The sequence below is a fragment of the Grammomys surdaster genome, unplaced genomic scaffold (assembly GCF_004785775.1).
Source record: "Grammomys surdaster isolate TR1022 unplaced genomic scaffold, NIH_TR_1.0 129, whole genome shotgun sequence".
Taxonomy (NCBI): domain Eukaryota; kingdom Metazoa; phylum Chordata; class Mammalia; order Rodentia; family Muridae; genus Grammomys; species Grammomys surdaster.
The window spans coordinates 20,493,089-20,512,883 of record NW_021604587.1 but is presented as its reverse complement, the minus strand read 5'-3'; the positions used below and the strand labels follow the sequence as shown (position 1 = coordinate 20,512,883).

The following is a 19,795-nucleotide window of genomic DNA, read 5'->3' as shown; positions in this document are numbered from 1 at the left end:
ATGTAATTCCACATGAACATGCCCAGAGATGGGGAGGATTACCACCATAAAGGGCATTCACACGCTTTATGCAAGACCCTGGCTCTGTCTTCAGCCTGGCTCTCAACTCCAGGGCAGCACGAGCTGTACTTGCTCAGCACCAGGCCTGTCAAGGGTTTCCACTTATCACCATGTTTGACTTTCACAACCTACACACAGGCTCCGAGGAGCCTCTCCATTTTATAATAAAATAAATTGAGGCTTGGGGGACCTACGTGACATGTTTGAGGTGCCCCAGCTAGCAGCATCAGAACCAGGCTGTGAATCACACAACTAAGGCAGGCTCTGCTCCCCACACTGAATTGCTGTAGCAGTCCCAGGACTCCTGCAGTTAGAGAGGCCTCAGAATTCTTCTTACTAAATACCAATTGTATACTGAGCCTTTGCCTTAGAGACCCAGCCTCAGGGACCCAGAACCAAAGCATAGGAAAGTAAGAACCTGTTACTGCAGCAGAGATTGGTCCATATCATCTCTCTTTTCTTTGTCCTTTCTGGACCCAATGCCCAGCACATGGAGACAATACAGAGATAAGTGAGGGGTGATTCCAGGCCATGTGTGCAGGATGGTGGGGGAGTGCAAAACCCTGTTCTTACTACCAGATCCATCCTGGGAAGACAGTAGGACCACCCATGCTACTGTCTGTGAGACAAGGGGGATCCCCAGCATGGCCCACATTCCTGGTTCTCTCTTAGGAGCCAATGCTCAGAGAGAAGATAGGGCCAGCACTGGTATTTCTAAGCCAGGATGCAGATAGGACAGCTCAGCCCTTAGACAGGCCTTTCTCGCCCCACTGGGAACAGGAGATCCAGAAGAGAGTTGCAGAAGGCTCAGAGGTCATGACCTCAACCGTGATATTTGTTCTGTACAGGGAGGCCTGGGAGCCAGCAAGGTGGCAGTAGGGACAAGGGGAAGGGGAAAGGGGGAGGCAGGACCTCCATGGAGAGAGCAAGCAGTGAACTGGGGAGGGAACAAAAAGGATGTTGGAGGAAGTGGGGGAACCAAACTTAGACAAGGGGAAAGAAGCTTAGATAGGAGAGGGGAGAAAGAAATGGGCAAATGGAGGGGGCTGTGTCCCATCTAAAGGATGGAGAAAGAACTCCCATGGGTGGTGAAGAGGTCTTTCCTGTTGCTGAGATACCACAGCAAGGAGGACAAGTCTACACACCCAGAAGAACCTGTTCACTCTGTAGTTCAGTAAAGATTGAGAGTGATTTGGGTCATGAGGAGAAAGTGCAAACATGGAACTGGGTAAGCTAGAGAAGAGGGGACAACCCAGTACTTGAGGCCAGCCTGGGCTCCGGGACAGAGGTTGCAGATGTCTTCTGGTCCAGGCTGAGACAAGGAAGAAGGACAGGAAGCCCCCAGGGATCACCTCGCCCTGTTATAAATTAAAAAGGAAACAGGTGGTGGTGGGGGTCAGGTCCCATCCACACCCAGACAGAGACCCCAGCCTTCCTGCCCTCCTGAATAGTGAAAACTCCAAATCTCAGCCCCTCAAATCAGGCACTGAGGGATTATGGAGGAGTAGAACTCACCAGTAGGTTCTATAACTTCAGGGAGGTGACCCTGGGTATATGGAAAAGTTGTGTCTCTTCAGAGCTGGTGGAGCTGTGACATCACAGAACTAAAGTGAGTCCCTAGCACAGACCCTCAGCCCTGACACAGGGACACCCGGAGCTCTGATGTCCCTGCCTCAGGAATCCTCCAGAGGATGAGAAGTTCCAAGCTATTCCCCCAAGTGGATGTGTTGCAGCAAGAAAGACACGTAGCAGGCTTATGTGAGAACTTCCAGGCCCCAACACTCCTTAGAGTTGGGCCAGAAACTCTCTGCTGGGAGGTTTCCGGACAGGGTATAGTCCAATGGCTGTAAAGAATTCTTGGATACCCTCACCTGAGGCGTTTCCGGATGGGACGGAAGTATTTGGAGGTCTTGACAGCGAAGATGATGCTGGGGATGAGGAAGAAGGTGCACCACCCCAGGCAGAACCAGAAGGCATTCTGGACAGGAGCCATGAGGTCAACTCACTGAGCTGGGCTTGGTGCCTTCCCACCAGCCCGGTGCCCAGAGGCCCTGCATGGACTCCATGTGCCTGGGCTCATGCCCTCCTCTTGCCCCTTTCCATTTGCTCTGTATCCATGGTGGATTGGGGACACTCACCCAGGGGTCGGCCATCATGTCACACAGGATCACATGACCATTGTCCAGGGCTGTAGAGAGGGGCTGGCATGTGGCGATGTGCTGAGTCACCTGTCATGCCAACATGGGGTAGGCAGACGTGAAGACAGCTGAACCTACAGATGTGTACCCCATGTTCTGAGGAACACCTCACACTTGCACATAGAGTAGTGGGAACACACACAGACATAATGGCCATGGGCCCACAGGAAGGTTAGGACACTGAACTTCCTGCTCAGCTCTCCCCCTCTGCATACTCAACAGCCTGTATGTAAGTCTCACTATGTCCCCCACCGTGACTTTAAACCATCCTCACTAGAGAGGCACACACATGTCTGACTTCACATGCATGTGCACATACATACACAGATACCCAAGGTAAGCCAACCCCCTGTGAAGCCTTTCCCAGAAGTTGTGGCCCACAGGGTGTGCAGGGGGAGGTGGGCTTTGATTGGCTGGCCTTAAAGAAGCATGAAGGACCTGTTCATGGAGAGGCATGGGGGTAAGGTGTAGATGAAATATTCTGGAAAGCTATGGCCAACCCCGTCCATACTTGGGTCTCACAAAATGGCTGGGGGTAGAAGTGGAGTAGACAGCATTCAGTTTGTGAGCAAGATGCAGATGGCAGGTTTGGGTTCAATCCCAAAAGCCTAGGGTACCCCAGAAGGGCTCACAGCTGGACCCCTGGGCTGGGTATGCTTTGAGGCCCAGGCAGAGTTCTGTACTGTCACTTACCTCTCCTCTCACCCAGGTCACATACTGAGAGAAGTAGCCTATTTCCCTGGTCAGGAAACACTCCGTGGCCTGCAGAAAAGAGAGGAGCCCTGGGTTGGCAAGGGTCCTACCTCTGCTCACCCCTCCATATCTGGGATCATCAAGATGAGCCTAGCTCTCACGGAAGCCACAGTGAGGATGGGCTGAAGACACCTGGGATAGACTCTTCATGCTTGGCTTAGAGGCCACACCCTGCCCTCAACTCACATTCCTCAGGATGTGGTGGAGCTGCACCGGCAGCTCTCCTTTTAGACTGGCCACAGTGTCAAGAAAGCTTGAGGTATTTGCCTGCAGGAGACAAGATCCCAGCTCAGCCACTCATCTCTCCACTCACCATCCATCCTACACTATACCACACACCACCTTAAGAGAGGAAGGGCAGGCTCTAGGACCCAGAGGCCAAAAAAGGGGATCCTTAATGATCTGACCCGGCCCTTCACTTTCTAATAGGACAGGACAATTAGAGATCTCAAAGCAGCCATTCTGTTTTCTGCTATTGCCCACCTGTTCTGAGTCTGCCCCCCACCCTCACTCCACACACACTCCCATTAGCCACCTGCAGTTTGGGGACCAAGGACTCCAAGGCCCTGACACTGAGGTTGAGCTTGGCCTGTGGAGGAAGAATCAGGGCTGTTACCGTCAAGAATTCAGAGGCAAGAAATGAAGAATGTGGCTGTCCCCTCCATCCCTCTCTCCCTCAGGACTCAGAATCCCTCTGAGCTTACCACAAGGCTCTCCTGGGGGGCAACCTTCTCCTGGTAAAGGCTTCGAAGTTCTCTGACCTCATCCTGTAGCTGCTGCCTCAGTGAAGAGTCATTCTGAGGGTAGACAAAAGGATCCCAATGGGTCCTATCCCAATAGGGAGAGCAGCCCTTTAAAGGGATTTATTAAAGGGATTGTGAAAAGTGCTGGGCTCAGAGACAGAAAACCCCCAAGCTCCGGCTTTCCCTGCTCTAGGTCGGCCGCAAGCTGGATGCTCTACGTAGAAGCCGTAGATCCTACTGCTAAAACTGGGCATAGCTCTCTGCTTCTCCCAAGGTCAAGATATCTGAAAGGGAACTTCAGTAATATGGGATATCTGTAAATACAGGGTGGCTTCCATTACTGACTGCACGTGTCCATTCGGGGTCCTTACAACACCTGTCCCAGTGGACTCTGAGGCTGGCCCAGCTGCGTGAGTTTAGGCCAGATACTTCATCTGATCTGGGACTGGGACAGTCTACAGATGGAGAACCAGAGATCTGAAATGGCTTCCCCAAGGCCACTCAAAATTGGCAGCAGGGCCTGACTGGGAACTGAAGGTGCAGGGCTTCAAGCCCAACAGCAGGGTAAAAAGCCTTAGCCCCATATGTCCCTGTCCCCTCTCCAATCCCAGCATTCCTAGCCCCTCCTGCCCAGATCTTCCTCTTGATGGCTCTCTGGCTAAAGGGTCTCTGCTCCCTTCTTACTTGGGCCTGGGCCAGTCCTTCCAGCTCCTGCCCCAGCTGCCACATGTCAGTCTTCACCACAGGCTGCTGGATCTGAGGAAAGACAAGAGACACCAAGAAGGCAGATGTCCCCAGTTACCCTCAGCCTCTGAGTTTCTAGACATGTCAAATGTGTCCGGTACCAACCATGCCCATTCATTTCCACCCCCCACCCCCATTGCTCTCTCTATTATCTCAGGGAAGGTCTCATAGAGCCTAGGCTGAACTCAGACTTGCACTTTCTCCTCTCTGTCTCTCAAAAATTGGGATTCAGGCATGTGTTACCACATCAGGCTTTATGTAGGACTTGGGACAGAATCCAGGGCTCTACACATGATAGACAAGAACTTTACCAACTGAGCCATATCCCCAGCCCCAGTAAGTCCATTATGAGGGGTCATCTTGAGTTTGAATTGAAGCTTTGTGGTATTTCAGAGTTTCTAATGGAATTTTAAAAGAAAATGAAACAAGGTGCCCTCTGGAATGACTGGAAGAAAGTCACTGTCCAACTGTAGAGTTGACTTGGTGGTTAAAAGCACTGCCTGCTCTTCCAGAAGTCCCCAGTTGGATTTCCAGCACCCACATGGTGGCTCACAATTGTCTGAAACTCTAGTTCCATGGTATCGGCTTCTCTCTTTTTGTTTCTGCAGCCACTGCATGTGGTGCACAGACACATGCAAGCAAAACATCCATATGTGTGGGGAAAAGGGGGGGAGGGAAAAGCCAGTGTCATACAACAGTTCTTTGCTGTGGTGCGTTCAGGACCATGAACAGCGACACATGCCCTTGCTTGAGGGACCTGGGGAAGTGCATGTAGGTCGGTAGCAGGAAAAAGCCCCACGAGTGGAAAGAGCTGGAGAGATGCAAAACACACCCAGAATGGCCCTTTCATGGGATGTCACATCCTGCTGGGGCACCAGATTTCCCCCTCACTGACCTGTACAATGAAATCTCTGTAGTGGATATTCTCCAGCTTGCTACTCTGCAAAGCCTCCAGGTCCTGGCGGGCAGCAGGGCTCAACAGGTCTAGATCCTTCAAATCTACTTTGAAGCTCTGAAACTCCTGCTGAAGCTTGGAGGTATACTGGGGGAGAGGACAGGATGGGGGACATTGTTGAACTTGGTCACTTGGTTTAAGGGCCATTACCTGCATCTCCAGGGCTCCAACTCTGGATACAACATCACAGGCTCCCAAGAGACCTCTACTCCGAGTCCCAGCCTGCTTCCAGGGATCATGTGGTAAACTGGGCTGTGGCACAGACTTTCTCTGGACAGCTGACACAAAATAGCTTTCTGGAACTTTCTCATCACATCCTCTGTTGTAAGGTCTTTGCAGCACCTAATCCTCTAACATTACTTACTCCCGGACTTGTTAATGCAAGCTCATCAGCTCCGTAATCTCGGGGACTTTAACTACTCTGAGACACTCTCATCTGCAGCAGAGTCTGTCGAGTGGTAGGTGAGACGCAAGTTTGTAGACTTGTGAGCGAGGAGTGAGTGAGCGAGGAGTGAGTGAGCAAGGAGTGAGTGAGTGAGTGAACACATCCACATTTCCAGGAAAGACATCTGGCATTTGCCTCTCTTGAGGTCATGACATCCAGCTTCAATATCAGACAAGGCAGCCCATCTCTGGTCCCCTCCCCTCATCTTACTAGGTAACCTTCCTCCAGGGAGAGGGCTGCCCACCTGTCTTAATGGGCATCACTGACAGGGACAGGACATGAAGCAGCAGACATTTTGGTGCCCTGGATGGCACATTTTATCTTCCTGTTCTGTGCAAAATTGCCTTTTGGTGTCTTTTCTGAGAAGTTTTTTTCAAGGTCACATTTGATAAAATACCATGAAACCTCAAAGAACTTCCTGGTCCCTCAGAACCAGAAGCCTTATTGGTCTAAACATTTCTGAAAGCTGGACTCTTGTTCTCTGGGACCAAGATCACTTAAGGCTGAGATAACTTCTAGCCAGCAGAGTTGGAAGCCCACTGTACCCAGGACCTGTTTGTTGCAAAGCCTCCAACTGAGGGGCAACTGTCTCTGGTTAAAGACACTAGAGGGAAAAGGTGCTGACATTAAGCAAACATCCCTGGCTGTGGCTTAAGGAGTTGAGACTGGTCTTATTTGATTGTGTTACCCCATAATTAGGGATAGAGATGAATCCAAGAGGTTTCTTGGGCTTTGTATGGGCAGCGAGAGTGCTAGCCAGAATGTGTGTGTGTGTTCTGTGTGTGTCTGTGTGTGTTAGAGGGTGTGTCCTGTTTCCTAGGACATGCTAGGAGGAACAGCTTCCTCAAGGCTCTCACCCCACTTTACCTCAAGATGGAGAGAGGAAAGAGGGCATGTTTCATGTATCTTTAGAACCACATTCTAAAGATCCCCAGTGCCAGGTTCTGAGGCTCTTTTGTCAGTATTGACAAGTGCCTCTGTTCTCCACCCCTTCCATTCTACCTTTGCATACTTTTGCACCCAGAACCTGCACCATCTCCAGCAAATGAGTCCTGGGGGGACAGCCAGTCAGACTGGAGGGACAGAATCTGCCACTGCCACCTACTGGCTCTGAGGGTTCAGCAAGGGTCCCAGAGAGCTTTCCACCAGTGTTGCTCAACTGGCTCAGGAACACTCCCACGCCACTCCAGCTAGAACATGGTACCTGTCCCCATCGGGACATCCTCCCTCCCCCACTGTCACTGTCCTCTCCTCCCATAACCTGTGCTGTATTCATCTTTCCCTGGAGCACATGCTTAGAGAAGCCCATGGTGACCCATGTCCCTAGAATCTTCCAGAGTTCAACCCCTGGTCAGGCCCTGAGTTGGTTGCTCAGATCTCTGGCTTGGGTACCTTGATAAGAGATTTTGTTTTGTTTTTGTTTTTTGTTTTTTAGTTCAGAGATAATGCCCCAGAAAAAACAGAAGAAAGGGATGTACAATCGTCTGAAACACTTCCTTACCTGTTTGATATCCAGGTGCTTATCCAGGTCATAGGAGTCATTGAGCTGTAGAACATTCCAGAGTACTGCCCCTGCCTTGCACTGTCTGGGGAAGAAAGATACACATCAACGAAGAGCCACCAGGGATGGCGGGTGGGGTTGGCATCACCCTAAGGAGACATCCACTTTTGCACCTCCCTTCTCTTCCCCGACCCTAGCCCCAGTCCCAGGACACCCACTCACCGATAGGCCTGGGAGATGTTGATGTTTTTTCTCAGGCCAAGAAGGTAGGACAGGTTCATGGATGGAGGCAAGTTCCCCGGGGTGTCAGCAAACTGCAGTTGGGCAGGAGAAAGTGGAGCACAGAGAGGTGAGGGGCAAGGCTGCCCTAATGCTCGGTGCCACCCGTTACTCCAACCAAACCCCCTCTCTAATTCAAATGACTCCAGGCCCTGACCCCTTATGGGGACTGCCCATGCATCTCTGGCAGTGATGCAAGCAGAGCCTTCAGTACAGTATCCTTCCCAGACTCAGAGTTGGGGTGGAGGGTGTAGGTGCCACCACCTGGAGTCCTTGCTGGAGAGCACCTTAGGGGCTTGGGACTCACTGGTGTCTATCTGTACCCCCCTTCCTCCTGTCTCTATCTTCCACTCGCACCTCTGGCTCCCACTTCCTCCTGACTCAGTCTCTTGGCCCAAGCTCACTTCGGCTCCCTCAGAGCTGGAACAGGCCCAGGCCCACCTCATATAGCTCTCCACTCTCCCAGCTCCGGCACACCAGCGTCTGCACATTGCCGCCCACCAGGAAAGTGGCGAAGACAAGGAGGATGAGGGGGGCTGAGAAGAGGAAGCTGAAGGCCACACCTCTGGAGGTGAGAGACGTGGTTGAGGGGATGTGGAAGCTGACTGCCCTGAGCCATGCTTGTCCCCACCCACATCCTGGGGTTAGCATAAACCGCGAGGGATGTCTCCTGGCAAAGGAGAACCCAGTACTCCTGGCAACTCCTTGGCATCCTCACCCATCCACCCCCATCTTACTGTTGGGTTCCACTGCCATAGTAGCCTAGAGGAAGGACACCTGCTTGTTCAAAGAGCCATATCTGAACTTAGGGTTCATGGAAGTAACCTGCTCCAGTGCCCAACCTTTCTACAGAGTCACTATCATCTACATAGATAGACTCTAAAGACGCTGAGCAGTAAAGACTCTTTGACCGGCACCACTGACTTAGAGTGTCTTTGTGAGCTGGCACAGCCCCATGCCAGGTCATGAGGCCTGGAGAGCAAAGCATAGGGTGGATTTCAACTCCTTACTAATCCCTTTGACCAGGTACCTGGTATGAACAACTTGGCCAATTGTATGTGGCAACCCTGTCCTTATAAGGCCATCTAGTTTAAGGATGACAAACAGATTCTGCCTTTGCTGCCTTTGATGGCTTTGGGACTACCTAGAGGCTGGGTTAAGAAGAATTTTGAAGCTGGGCTTGATGGGAGTACTGTAGTTACTATACTACTGGTGTTGCTCTTCTTTCTTCAGCTCAACGCTCTTGGAAGACACTGAGACCCAGGGGGGTCATTGCTTTACCCAGAGTCACTTAAGGAGTGGGGACCAGGTAAGCATCAAGTCTCATTCTCCTGACTTGCCAGACTCCACTCCTGTAGCTGTACCAGGAGGAATCTGGCAACCCAACAGTGGGGCCCCTTTCCCCTCCCCAACCCTTCCTTACGCCATGAGGAAGCGGGCTCCAGCCTCGCCCTTGGTTTCAGAGTGGCTGGGGTCCTCCCTGGCAAACAACCCCCAGATGCCTAGGCTGAGGCCCAACAGGTTACAGATCACCACAAGCAGGATGGCAGAGCACAGCACACATCCCAAAATCCACCTGTCACAGAGAAGAGTATGGGATTCACTGAGAAGGAAGCCATCTGGTACCAGAGGGCTGGCCTAGGACCTAGGCCTCTAGGCACCAGACCGAATCTTTAGAAGTAGAGGTGTGAACATTTGCTGAGGTTTCATAGCTTTTACAGGGTCCCCAGGCTCAGATTCGGGCATACACAGCCTGGTGAGATAAGGAAGTCATAGGTGTTAGGGTTCTTGGCTTAAAAGGAGGCAGTAGTACTGTCAGGCTGGAAGTGACCATGCGTGGGTGGAGGCTCAAAGCACCACCCACCTGTACGTCTCATATCGTTGCACCTCCTGCAAGTAGGGGCGGCTGTGCTGTTCCAGCCCCTCCAGTGCCTGGCTCCAGCGGGAAGCTGCCTCTGAACCTGGGAATGCTTGGGCCAGCATCCTCACACCTTCAGGCTGCTCAGCCAGTGCCTTTTTCAGATCTGCCCAAAGCCATAGGGTTTTGGAGGATAAAAAGGGCACCCAGGAGTCAGGGCCAAATCTCTGGGACTCACAGACAGGGAAGACAGCCATCCCCAACACTGCCCAGCTCCTCTCTCAGCAAGCATCCCTGGAGGTGGTGTGTTGGGGGTGGCATTCCAGGCAACCAGCCAGGCCCCTAAGCAGGCCCTCACCTTCGACCACACTGACCGTCTGCATTTTAACCAGGATCGGGAGGTTATTGAAGGTGGTGTTCTCCTGCAGAACCAAGCAAAGCTGTGTCTATTGCTGTCTGGAATTCCACCTTGGGGTCTCAAAGTCACAGGCCCAGAGGGAAGGTGCTGCTATCCAATGCTCCCAGCAAAGGAAGTGGTCTTGTCCTTGCAAACATGGCTTCTCCTGCCTGACTCGAGTATTCCACACATGGCACATTACGCACTCCTTCACCCTCTTCTGCTCGAAGCCACTTCCTAGACAGCCCTGGCTCTCATCCTCTCGCTGTGCATCCACCCCATGCTAACAGCCGGCTCTACTCCCTCAGCCCAGCTCCAACCTTCCGTCTGCGTTAGTCTGGCTTCCTTCTTCCCAGCCTCCCAGCAGAGCTGACTCACTGATTCTCCAACTCCAGGCCCTGGGTCATAGGCTCTGACTCACATGGTACCACCCCTGCCTTGGCTGTCTCCACTCAGAGAGCAGGCCTGCCCTCTGGGGTACAGCCAAAGCACCTGTTCCCTTATGGCCCAAAGACCCTGTCCTTAATGGGAGCCCAACTCTTTCTGAGCTGCAGATCAGCCTTTCCCATCTGACTATGTGCAGTGGGGACTGGCACAATGAGCCTCTAGCCCAGGCTGCCACAGGGGAAGAGTGGACTCAATTTAATCAGGTTCCTCCTTTGGTCTTTCAAGACAGGGTTTCTCTGTATAACCCTGGCTGTCCTGGAACTTACTCTAGACCAGGCTGGCCTCGAACTTAGAGATCTGCCTGTGTCTGCCTCCCAAGTCCTGGGATTAAAGCCACCACTGCCCAGGTTAACTGGTTTCTTCTTCTAGAGAGTGAAACTGAGGCCTTTCCCTTGTTAGTTCCTAGGTAGGTGGAGCAAGAGCCCAGGTAACAAAAATAGGGCTGACCTCCTGGACCAGGCTGGAGAAGTTGGCTTCTGGGACACCCTTCAGCCGAAGCAGGACATCACCCACATGGGGCACCTGAAATGAGGAGTGTCTATGACATGAGAAAAATCTCTATATGAGGAAGGAGGTGCCTCTGAACCCTTAGTATCCTCAAATGTAAAACGGGGACCACAGAGTCCCTAGCACTCTGGGAGGAAGAGCCTGAAAAACTAATACACATGAAGCTTGGGGCTCAGTGTGTGGCATATGGAGAACTTTGGCTCACTCTAAGAATGAAGGGTCATTAACCCTGAGTGCTCTGGAAAGGAAGGCATGGCACAAGGAAGGAAAGTCGCCTGGTTACTAGGATGACAGAGGATTCCAAAAGTGTAGGCTAGACCAGTCCTTCCAAGTCCCAGTGGCTTTGTTCAGGGCTTGCACCTGGCTAAAGTCAGCACCCAGTTGCAGAGCACTGGCCCGGCTTAGGACCCCCTCGCAGTTATGGCACCAGCTCTTCTGAAGCAGGGTGAGCAGGCGTTCCCGGAGCGCCTGCACAGGTGGTTCCAGGTGCTGCTGACCCTCCTGCAGCTCCACTGAGGTGGTGTTCAGGGCTCGAAGGTGGTCTATGGAGACCTGCAGGGCTAAGAGAGTTACACATGGCCTGAAGATCTCCTCATTTCCTGGTGCCCTCGGTAACCTAGGAAAAATAGGCACCATCTTCCCTCCTCCTGAGACATATACTGTCTATAGCCACAATGGAAACTGCCGCTGGGCACATGAGGCCAGAAGGTAGGCAGGGATGCCACATACAGGATTCCTGAATAATGAGAGGAGAAAGACTTGGGTGGAGCTGGGGTAGTACGTGAAATGCAGGGGTGGGGGATGGGAGAATTGGCTCCTAGAGGACACCTGCCCGACCCACCCACATACAGGGCACTGGTCCAACTCACCCTGGCCCAAGCTGTGCATTGAGGCTAGCACTGGGTACACTATGCTCTTGAGCCGGTTATGAATTATGTTCCCAAGGTTCTCACCGATACCTGGACAACACAGGGCATTTGGCAGGGTTAGTCCTCCAGGAGCTGAGGACACTCCCATTGCCACCCATAATCCGTGGTCTCTGCAAGGTGGTGTTGGCCTCTTTATCCTGCCGTAATATGGCCGCTGCACGGGAGCTCCTTCTCTGTGAAGTGGTACCCTGGTGGAATCCAGACTAAGGGTGGGGGGGGGGTGAGAGGTGTCTCTAGGGCAGGCCAGGGCAGAGGAACCTGGAGTTGGCCAACTGTAACTCTCACCATCCAACTCCTTTGAGACTTGCTTCTGAGGCACAGAGAACTGTTCAGCCATGGCCTGCAGCTCCTAAGCAAACACAGGGAAGAAAGCCATCTTCCCTTGTCCTTCAGCAGCCCTGGCTTACACTTAGGTATTTCAGGGACTTTCCATCAGGGGGCAGTCAAGTACACGTGGGAAGGGACACCCTCTCTGCTCTGCAGGTTCTCAGGCTTGAGGCTTGGTACTCACACACAGATGAGGGCTTAGACAGTACTCACTTCAGGAACATCAGAGACCAGGCCTCTTAGGCTGAGCAGGGTCTCAGGGATAGCTTCCACACTGGGGCCTGACTGACTATGTGTGTCCTGGTTAGTAGCAAAAGCACAGACCATACCAATTCTGCAGGGAGGGAGGCAAGGAGAAAGGGGTTTTCAGTGTGCCCAGGAGCACAGGGCCACCATCCAGTCCTCCCTCCTGACCTAGGCAGCCTCTCACAGAAGCACAAGGGTAGTCAGCAGCAGGAAGGTCATGAGGGTGCCACGTTCACAGGCCATGGCCTTGTGCTCCGTCTTCACTCGGCCTCCACAGCGCTGGCGGCAGCGACAACAACAGAAGCAAAGCCCAGTGATGGGTACCGACAGGAGGTAGAGGCCAGCAATGACAGCACACACGACGTAGCCTGCCTCATACCGAACCACCTGGGCAAGGCAGCAAGGCTTGAGGGTGCCATCCTGCCTTTCCCCTATTCCAGCAGAAGTCAGAAGTGGAGAGAAGGCCTGTGTGCCTCTCCGTGTACCCTGGGGAACCCTCACGGGACACACAAGGTGAGTGGCATCCTTGCTAATTACCATTGCACAGATAAGACAACTCAGGTCTAGAGACATTGGGGATCACTGCAAACCCCGCCTTGAAGGGAAAGGATGCCTAAGACTCCACTCTGGCAAACACTCAGCAAGGTGGGCTGAACTGTGCAGGCATGGCCCCTCCTGCTCACCCTTAACTCTCTCCCCCAACGCCTGCAACTCGCTCCTCACCTCATCTGTCTTCACAGAAGATGGATCGTTCAGCAGGGTCTTTATCAACTCTGGGGAAAGGAAGCAAGCTGAGGGTTTGTGGAAAGCCACCGCCTTGCCCTTGTGTCTAGCCTCTCTTCACTGCCAAGCTAAGGGAGGTTCTTAGAGAGGACAGTGTCATGTGGCTGTGACACCTTGCCAGGCCTCATCATGCTGCAGAAGAGGCAGCTGGTAGAAGGCCTCACAGACCTTCCCAGACCCCTTCTGGTAGGCCCTGTGGCTGGCCTGGTAGTCCTTCCCCTCCTCCTGCTTCTTCTGGCCTCCCTGAACTCTGACACATGGCACTGGGACAATGAGCCAGATTTAACATAATGTACACCGCACATAGAGAGGAAAAGGGGCTGGCCCAAGGTCAAACAGGAGGGCTAGGGAGCTGCTTCTGGAATCTAAGAACGTGTGGAAGAAAAAGGCTGTGTGGTACCAGAAACCTCACCCTGCAAGTGCCTATAGACAGGATGTGCACAGAGGCTAGTTGGAGATCCAGTGCCTGTAGAGTTCCCCTGGGGGGAAGGGACACTCACCTTCCGGGAAGGGGTTAAGCTGAACCACAGAGAGGAATCGTCTCACGGTGCCATACAGGGAGTCCAGGGGCCCTGTCGCGCGGTCACAGGGGGCTAGCTCCCGCGTCCTGGCCACCTGAGCAAATGCCAGGTGCTCCACGCGCCCGAGGGACTCGCAGTCGGCTGCCACAGCTCCGGGCAGGCTCAGGGCCAGTGCCAGGCTCAGGCCCAGCAGGGGCACCATGAGATCGGTAGTGCGCGTCATGAGTTTGGGCGGGTGGGCAGCACAGGCTCAGGCGGTGGACAGTGCAGACCAGCACGGGGCAGGCCGTGCATCCTTCTGTAGCCTTTTTCCCTCGGTCCCTGTGGCTCTACAAACCGGCCCGACAGGTTTGGGCTCCGGAGCTACCAGGTCGCCCGCCGGGAGCGTAGGAAGGGCAGGGGTGGAGGCCGGATAGGGGGCAGGGCCCGGCCCAGCCGCCCTTGGCCGTCTCTGTGAAGTCTGTGCCTCTCTCCCCTCCCAACATGCTGGGCAAGGGCAGCCCGGAGCCCGTCCAGGGGTACTTCAGAGTCTCTGAATTATCTAGGATGGTCCAATTTCAAATAGAATTTTCCACACTCAATCACAGCAGCCCAACCTGAGGGCTGGTTAAACATGACCACCTAGTGAAACCCTGGCCCAATGAATCTGTCCTAAGACCAGACCCACAAACCAAGAACCAGCCTGACTCTCCCTGCTTCCTCTGGGCACTATTTTGTCCCCAGGAGTGACCTCTGCCAGGCCATTCTGGAGCAGACACTGTCGTTAGGGAACGCAGAGGGTTGCCCTCTGCCCTAGCCATGCCTATCTGGTCACCAATGTCAAGAACTTGATACAAGTTATGCCCGGAGATGTGTCTCCAAAGGTCTGTGATTTGTGAAGGACTGAATCCTCAGCACCCTGTAACTGAGCGTCTGATGGAGAGATGCTCCTGATGGATGCAGGCTATCCCTAGCAGTATTATTCATCGCGCCAGAAACAAACTGGTCCAAGAGACATCCTCCAGAACACAACGGGCAGTCATCAAAATGAACCGAGAATGTCCCTGTGGCCTGGATAGATCCTCATGCACTAGTAAGAACCAACAGTTATCACAGAGCAGTCTGTGACATGAAGACACACAACAGTGATCTTCTCCAGTAGAATCATGGGAAATATATATAATATATATTATGCTCCATATATATTATATATAATTCATAACAATACACAAAAATATTTTTAACTAATTTTGCAAATTACTCAGTCTCTCTCTGTGTATGAGTGCAGGAGTCCCATGGTATGAGTATGGAGGTCAGGGGACAGCTTTACCAAGCCACCTTTGAGAGGCAAGGCTTCTTGTGGTTTTGGTGGAGTTACGCTCTCTGAGCTAGCTGGCCCTAGAGCTTCTGGGTAGTTCTGTCTCAGCCTCTCATCTTGACTTAGGAGTGTCAGGATTTCAGTTTCTTGCCACCACATCTGACTTTAAAGCTAATTGTTTTACTATGTGTATTTATTTACTTTGAGTATGTGTTTATATGTGTGGGCATGTGGTGGTTAAAGGACAACTTGCAGGAGTCCTGGGGATGAAACTCAGGCCATTAGGGTTGGCACCAGGACCTTTACCCTCCCAGCCACCTCAATGGCCATGTCCGGCCTTTAAAAAGTGGATTCCCAACTGAGGCTGTCAGGATTGTGCAGCAAACACCTGTACCAGTGGAGCATCTCGCTGACCCACCACGGAAGGTTTTAGTTCTCTTTTGCTCAACTGTGCATCTTCTATTCTGTGGCTGTAACATGGGTTAACTGACAGGTAAAGAAATAACAGAAGGGGGTGGGGATGTAGTTTGGATAGTAGAGTGACTGGCTGGCACAAAGCCCTGGGTTCCATTCCCAGTGCTGTGTAAAACTGGGTGTGGTGGTGAGAGCTGGAAATCCCAGCACTTGGGGATTTAGGTAGGAGGATGACGAGTTCGAGGTCATCTGCGCTAAACAGCAAAGTTCAAGACCAGCTCAGGCTACATGAGATTCTGCCTTTAGAAATAAAACGTAATGGAAAATTGTGAGCTTCCCTGAAGGGAGCCCAGCTCAGTTCAGTACTGGTTTGTAGGGTGGGTGGGCTGCCCTGGTGGAGTTACTGGTCAAGTTAGGGCTGAGCTCACAGCAGCGTCCTCGATCTTCCCACTGTTACCCCTACAGTTCTCTCAGAGTTGGGGGCGGGGAGACGATAGTACACAGTCATGGAAGAAATGGTCCACTTAATAACTGGGTGCAGACTGAAAACGGGACCTCATTAAAGGATGATTCAGGGATGAAGATCAAGGCTGTGGTGAGGAGTGGGTTGTGGTGCCCTGGTACCCAGGCACTATACCAGACCCACATGTCCCCTGCAGCCCAGCCCTGGTATGTGAAGGAAGATACCTGACTAATTTAGCCCCAGACTGTGATGAAAAGCCGAATGCAGGTTGTGTCCACCCGGCCCTGCCTGCCACCCTCCCTGCTAGCCCACGTTGTCTTTATTCCTCTCCCAAGTTCAGGCTGTTAGAAGGATTCCTGAGCTATCACACTCTAAGTCTATTCCCATCTCCAGCAGGATGGAAATAGATTCTTACCAAATTTGATATAGCCCATCTGTTGGACAAATAGAAGCTGCCACTGAAGATGTTAAAAAGAGGTGTGTGTGTGTGTGTGTGTGTGTGTCTTCTGATTTGGGTAAATTAGTAGTATAGGAGTTTATGTCCCAGCTCTGGGGTTTTGGGGGAGGGCACAAGAAGACTGCTGTCTTTGAAGACCTTTGAGGATTTGATAAATAAGTAGGTTCTCTCTCTCTCTCTCTCTCTCTCTCTCTCTCTCTCTCTCTCCTTAATTATCATAATTAAGACAATCACTGCCTGCCACCATTGTTTTCATAAATGTCTGTAATAAAAATGCAGCACTTTGAAGGTGAGATTTCCCCAGGAAAAACAAAACGAAACAAGCCTCTTCCTCAGCCTCGGGACAAGAAGGCTGATAAAGATAACCTACTTATTTGGCAGGTAGAGAAACTGAGGCAGGGAAGGGACTTTCCTGAGCCAGCCTCCAGATTGGAAGCCAAAGCCACAACCAAGCCAGATCTTAGTGGAACAATGCCGGGCTCAGGGCCACTTCCTGTATCCAAGCCATATGTGGCATATCTGGGGTGCACAGGGCAAAAAGATGGGGTACTGAACATTTAAGGTAGCCCACAGTTGGGAAAAATCATCCAGCACAAAGTTCATTTTAAAAGACAACTTGGCTATTGTTGTTATAACAGGTTTTCACTCTGTAGCCCTGACAGGTCTGAAACTCTATGTAGACCAGGCTGGCTTCAACTCACAAAGACCTATCTGCCTCTGCATCCCAAGTGCAGGTTAAGGTGTATACCATCATGTCTGCCTAAGATTCATTTTTATTATTTTTAATTATATATGTATGTCTCTGTGAGGGTACATGCACACGGGCACACCAGGTGCCCACAGAGGCCAGAGGTGTCATATCCTCTGGAGCTGGAGTTACAGATGATTGTGAGCCACTTGGTGTGATGCCTGGACTGAAAGTCAGGTCTATTACAAAAGCAGAATATGCTATTAACTGATGAGCCATCTATCCACCTCCCCAATTCTAAAAAATTATATTTACTTGTGAGATGGAGGCATGGAAAACATGTGTGGAGGTCAGAAGACAGCTTTTGGGAGTTGGTTCTCTTTCCAGACCATGTAGATCCTAGGAATCAAACTTAGGTCATCCGGTTGGTTGCAAGCACCTTTACTTGCTGAGCCTCTTTTATAATGAAGTGTTGAATGACTCATATAATTTGCTATGAAAATGGAGTACAGGATGGCTGTATAGGTTCCCTTACACACTGTCATAGCATTGAAAACCTCTGGCACACCGTCTTTAAATGAGGGATTGTCTTGTCTTTGCACAGAATGCAAGTCTGGAATGGATGGTAAAGTTAGGTGGCGGTGCATGTCTACACAGCTGCAGTTCCAACACATGGGAAGTTGGGGTAGCGAGATAAGGATGGTGCGTTTGAGAGCAGCCAGGGCTATAGAGTAAGACTGTCTGCAGGTGGGGAGAAAAGCTGTAGACACACCTCTGTAGTCTCAGCTGCTAGGAATTCTAGGGCAGGAGGATGATCTGAGCCCAGGAGTTTGAGACTAGCCTGGGTGCAACAGTAAGATCCCTTCAAAATCAACAAATGTAATTTAAAAGTATATAAATTATACAGATGGGCAAGCCCCAGACTAAAGTTCTGAATGAAAGGGAGAGCCAGTGAGGATGGGTGGTGAGAAAGCAGGTGGGGCAGGGTGGAGAAGCCTCTTTGATGAGCAGCTATCCCTGGAGATGTGTTCATGTCCTCATAGGCAGTAAAGGAAGGCCTCTGGGCTCAGGAAAGTGCTTGAGAGTCCGTGACAATAACTACAGACTAAGTATGACTTCCATGCAGCTGTGGAGCATTTGCTAGAAGGCGTCAGATATGCAGAGGCCATAGCAGCTTAGAGTGGCCAGAATTGGGAGCCAGGGCCCATGCAGGAAGAGATGGCCAAGTTTTGGTTAGTCATGGCAAAGAAGCTAGAAGCAGCAATCTAACATTAAATAGACCTGCTAAGCTGATCTCGAGGCCCAGGGCCAACTAAAACCTTAGACCTACAGCACAAACTCACCAGGTATGCTCTGTACTCTCTGCATGGCTAAGTGAGTCCCTATAATATATCACCATGTCCTAAAAACGGTGTCAGATGGAAGGACAGCACCTTTTGGCCTGAGCCAGACCTCCCCAGGGCTACTGGCTTGGGAACACATCCTTCTGGTCACCCAGAGCCTCCTCTGCTGCTTCTTTTTTCTCAGTCACAGGAGGGTTTGGCTCAGGATCAGGGCCTAGGTCACATTTCATACCAATGTCAAGTCCTCCTCCTCTCATGGCCTCTGTGGAAGAAGAGAGAAATGGAAGTTCATTTTATAGAGCCTTGAGGTTGAGGGGCCACGTGCTGTCCAGTACCCCCCTCCCCCAGAGGGGAAGCCCCTCTGAGAGCACAAGAGAGATAACAAACACATGTTGGAGATGTGTCACTAGGCCCATTCTAACAAAGTTTTAGTTCATTTGAGCTTACCATTACCTGAGGCCCAATAACTTGTAAAGAAAAGAGGCTTACTCCTCTTACAGTTCTGGAAGTCTTAAGGCTCTTAAGCCTGGTGCTACCATCTGCTTGGCTCCACTGAGGGCCTCTTAACAGGTAGCACCTCAATGATGGAAACTCATGTGTAAGAGATCACATGGAGAGACAGGAAATGAGGGACTCGAGAGAGACTAGACATTCTTTCACAAGAACCCACTCTTGAAAGATCTAACTCCATGAGATCAGTCTTAATCCCATCCAAGAAAGCTATGGCTTGAATCAAAAATGTAACCAACTGCCTCATGCTTTAAACACATGGTTCTCACATGCTATTTTAAGAGCTTCTGGAACCTCTGAGTTAGGGCCTAGCTGGTGGAATGCAGGTTTCTGGTTCCTAGCTTGCTTTCTGCTTCCTGGTCCAGCGTGCTGTGAACAGCCTTCACCCACTGTAAGTGGAGCTGGCCTGCCATGATGAGCTGAAACCCTCGGAAGGAGCTGGAGGAGCCATCACCTAACAACCCCATACAAGGGTTGCAACATCATGGCATCTCTCTAGAGCTGCAATGCTTCGTGATGACTGTTTAACTCACAGAGATGCCTTTCTCACAAGTTTGGGGACTCACATTTGGGTTGGTTTTATGTTTTCAGTAGAGACACATTTCCAGAGGATATTGTGAGCCAAGACCATGTAAAACCGGCCCTTCTGCTGAGGGAGAAGTCATCCAAGTCACGTGACCCTGGTGGTAAACTCTGGAGAAAAATATCTTGGATCAGTTGCTGTCTGTATGTACCGGGCTGCACCTAAAGATGAATCCCAGATAGCAATAAAGAGGGAAGACACATGTACTTTAGATGAAGAGTTGGCCAAGAGGGTAATGGCAGCCACAGCTTCTGACATGCAATTTGAAGATTTTTTTTATGGGGCAGATGTAAATCCAAATCGAGAGAAGGAGGCAGAGTGCTCAGGCTCAAAATGAGTACATGGAG

The 19,795-nt window shown here is 51.5% G+C and overlaps 1 protein-coding gene across 2 annotated transcripts; it reads right to left on the bottom strand.

The window, feature by feature from the left end:
* Positions 1-1,584: 1,584 nt before the first annotated feature.
* Positions 1,585-13,916, bottom strand: Prom2 (prominin 2). 2 transcript variants are annotated; one of them, XM_028756338.1, is made up of 23 exons: positions 13,673-13,916; positions 13,113-13,162; positions 12,574-12,776; positions 12,357-12,477; positions 12,102-12,165; positions 11,757-11,846; positions 11,248-11,447; positions 10,828-10,902; positions 9,895-9,958; positions 9,543-9,702; positions 9,102-9,254; positions 8,120-8,243; positions 7,622-7,713; positions 7,400-7,484; positions 5,394-5,540; positions 4,439-4,510; positions 3,716-3,808; positions 3,547-3,600; positions 3,198-3,278; positions 2,952-3,020; positions 2,199-2,288; positions 1,932-2,038; positions 1,585-1,648 (listed from the first exon to the last, which is right to left on the bottom strand). In XM_028756338.1, the coding sequence occupies exons 1-23, from the start codon at positions 13,914-13,916 to the stop codon at positions 1,585-1,587; spliced, it is 2,502 nt and encodes an 833-aa protein (XP_028612171.1). The 2 variants fall into 2 exon arrangements, with proteins under 2 accessions (XP_028612171.1, XP_028612179.1); XM_028756346.1 differs by having other exon boundaries at positions 1,585-1,606.
* Positions 13,917-19,795: the final 5,879 nt, after the last annotated feature.

Coding starts and splice junctions, on each gene's coding strand:
- Prom2 (XM_028756338.1), bottom strand. CDS start 13,916: ATGACGCGCACTACCGATCTCATGGTGCCCCTGCTGGGCCTGAGCCTG. Junction 12,777..13,112: donor CTTCTGTGAAGACAGATGAG/GTGAGGAGCGAG, acceptor TGCCTTGCCCAG/GTGGTTCGGTATGAGGCAGG. Junction 11,847..12,101: donor AGTCTCAAAGGAGTTGGATG/GTGAGAGTTACA, acceptor TGTGTTGTCCAG/GTATCGGTGAGAACCTTGGG.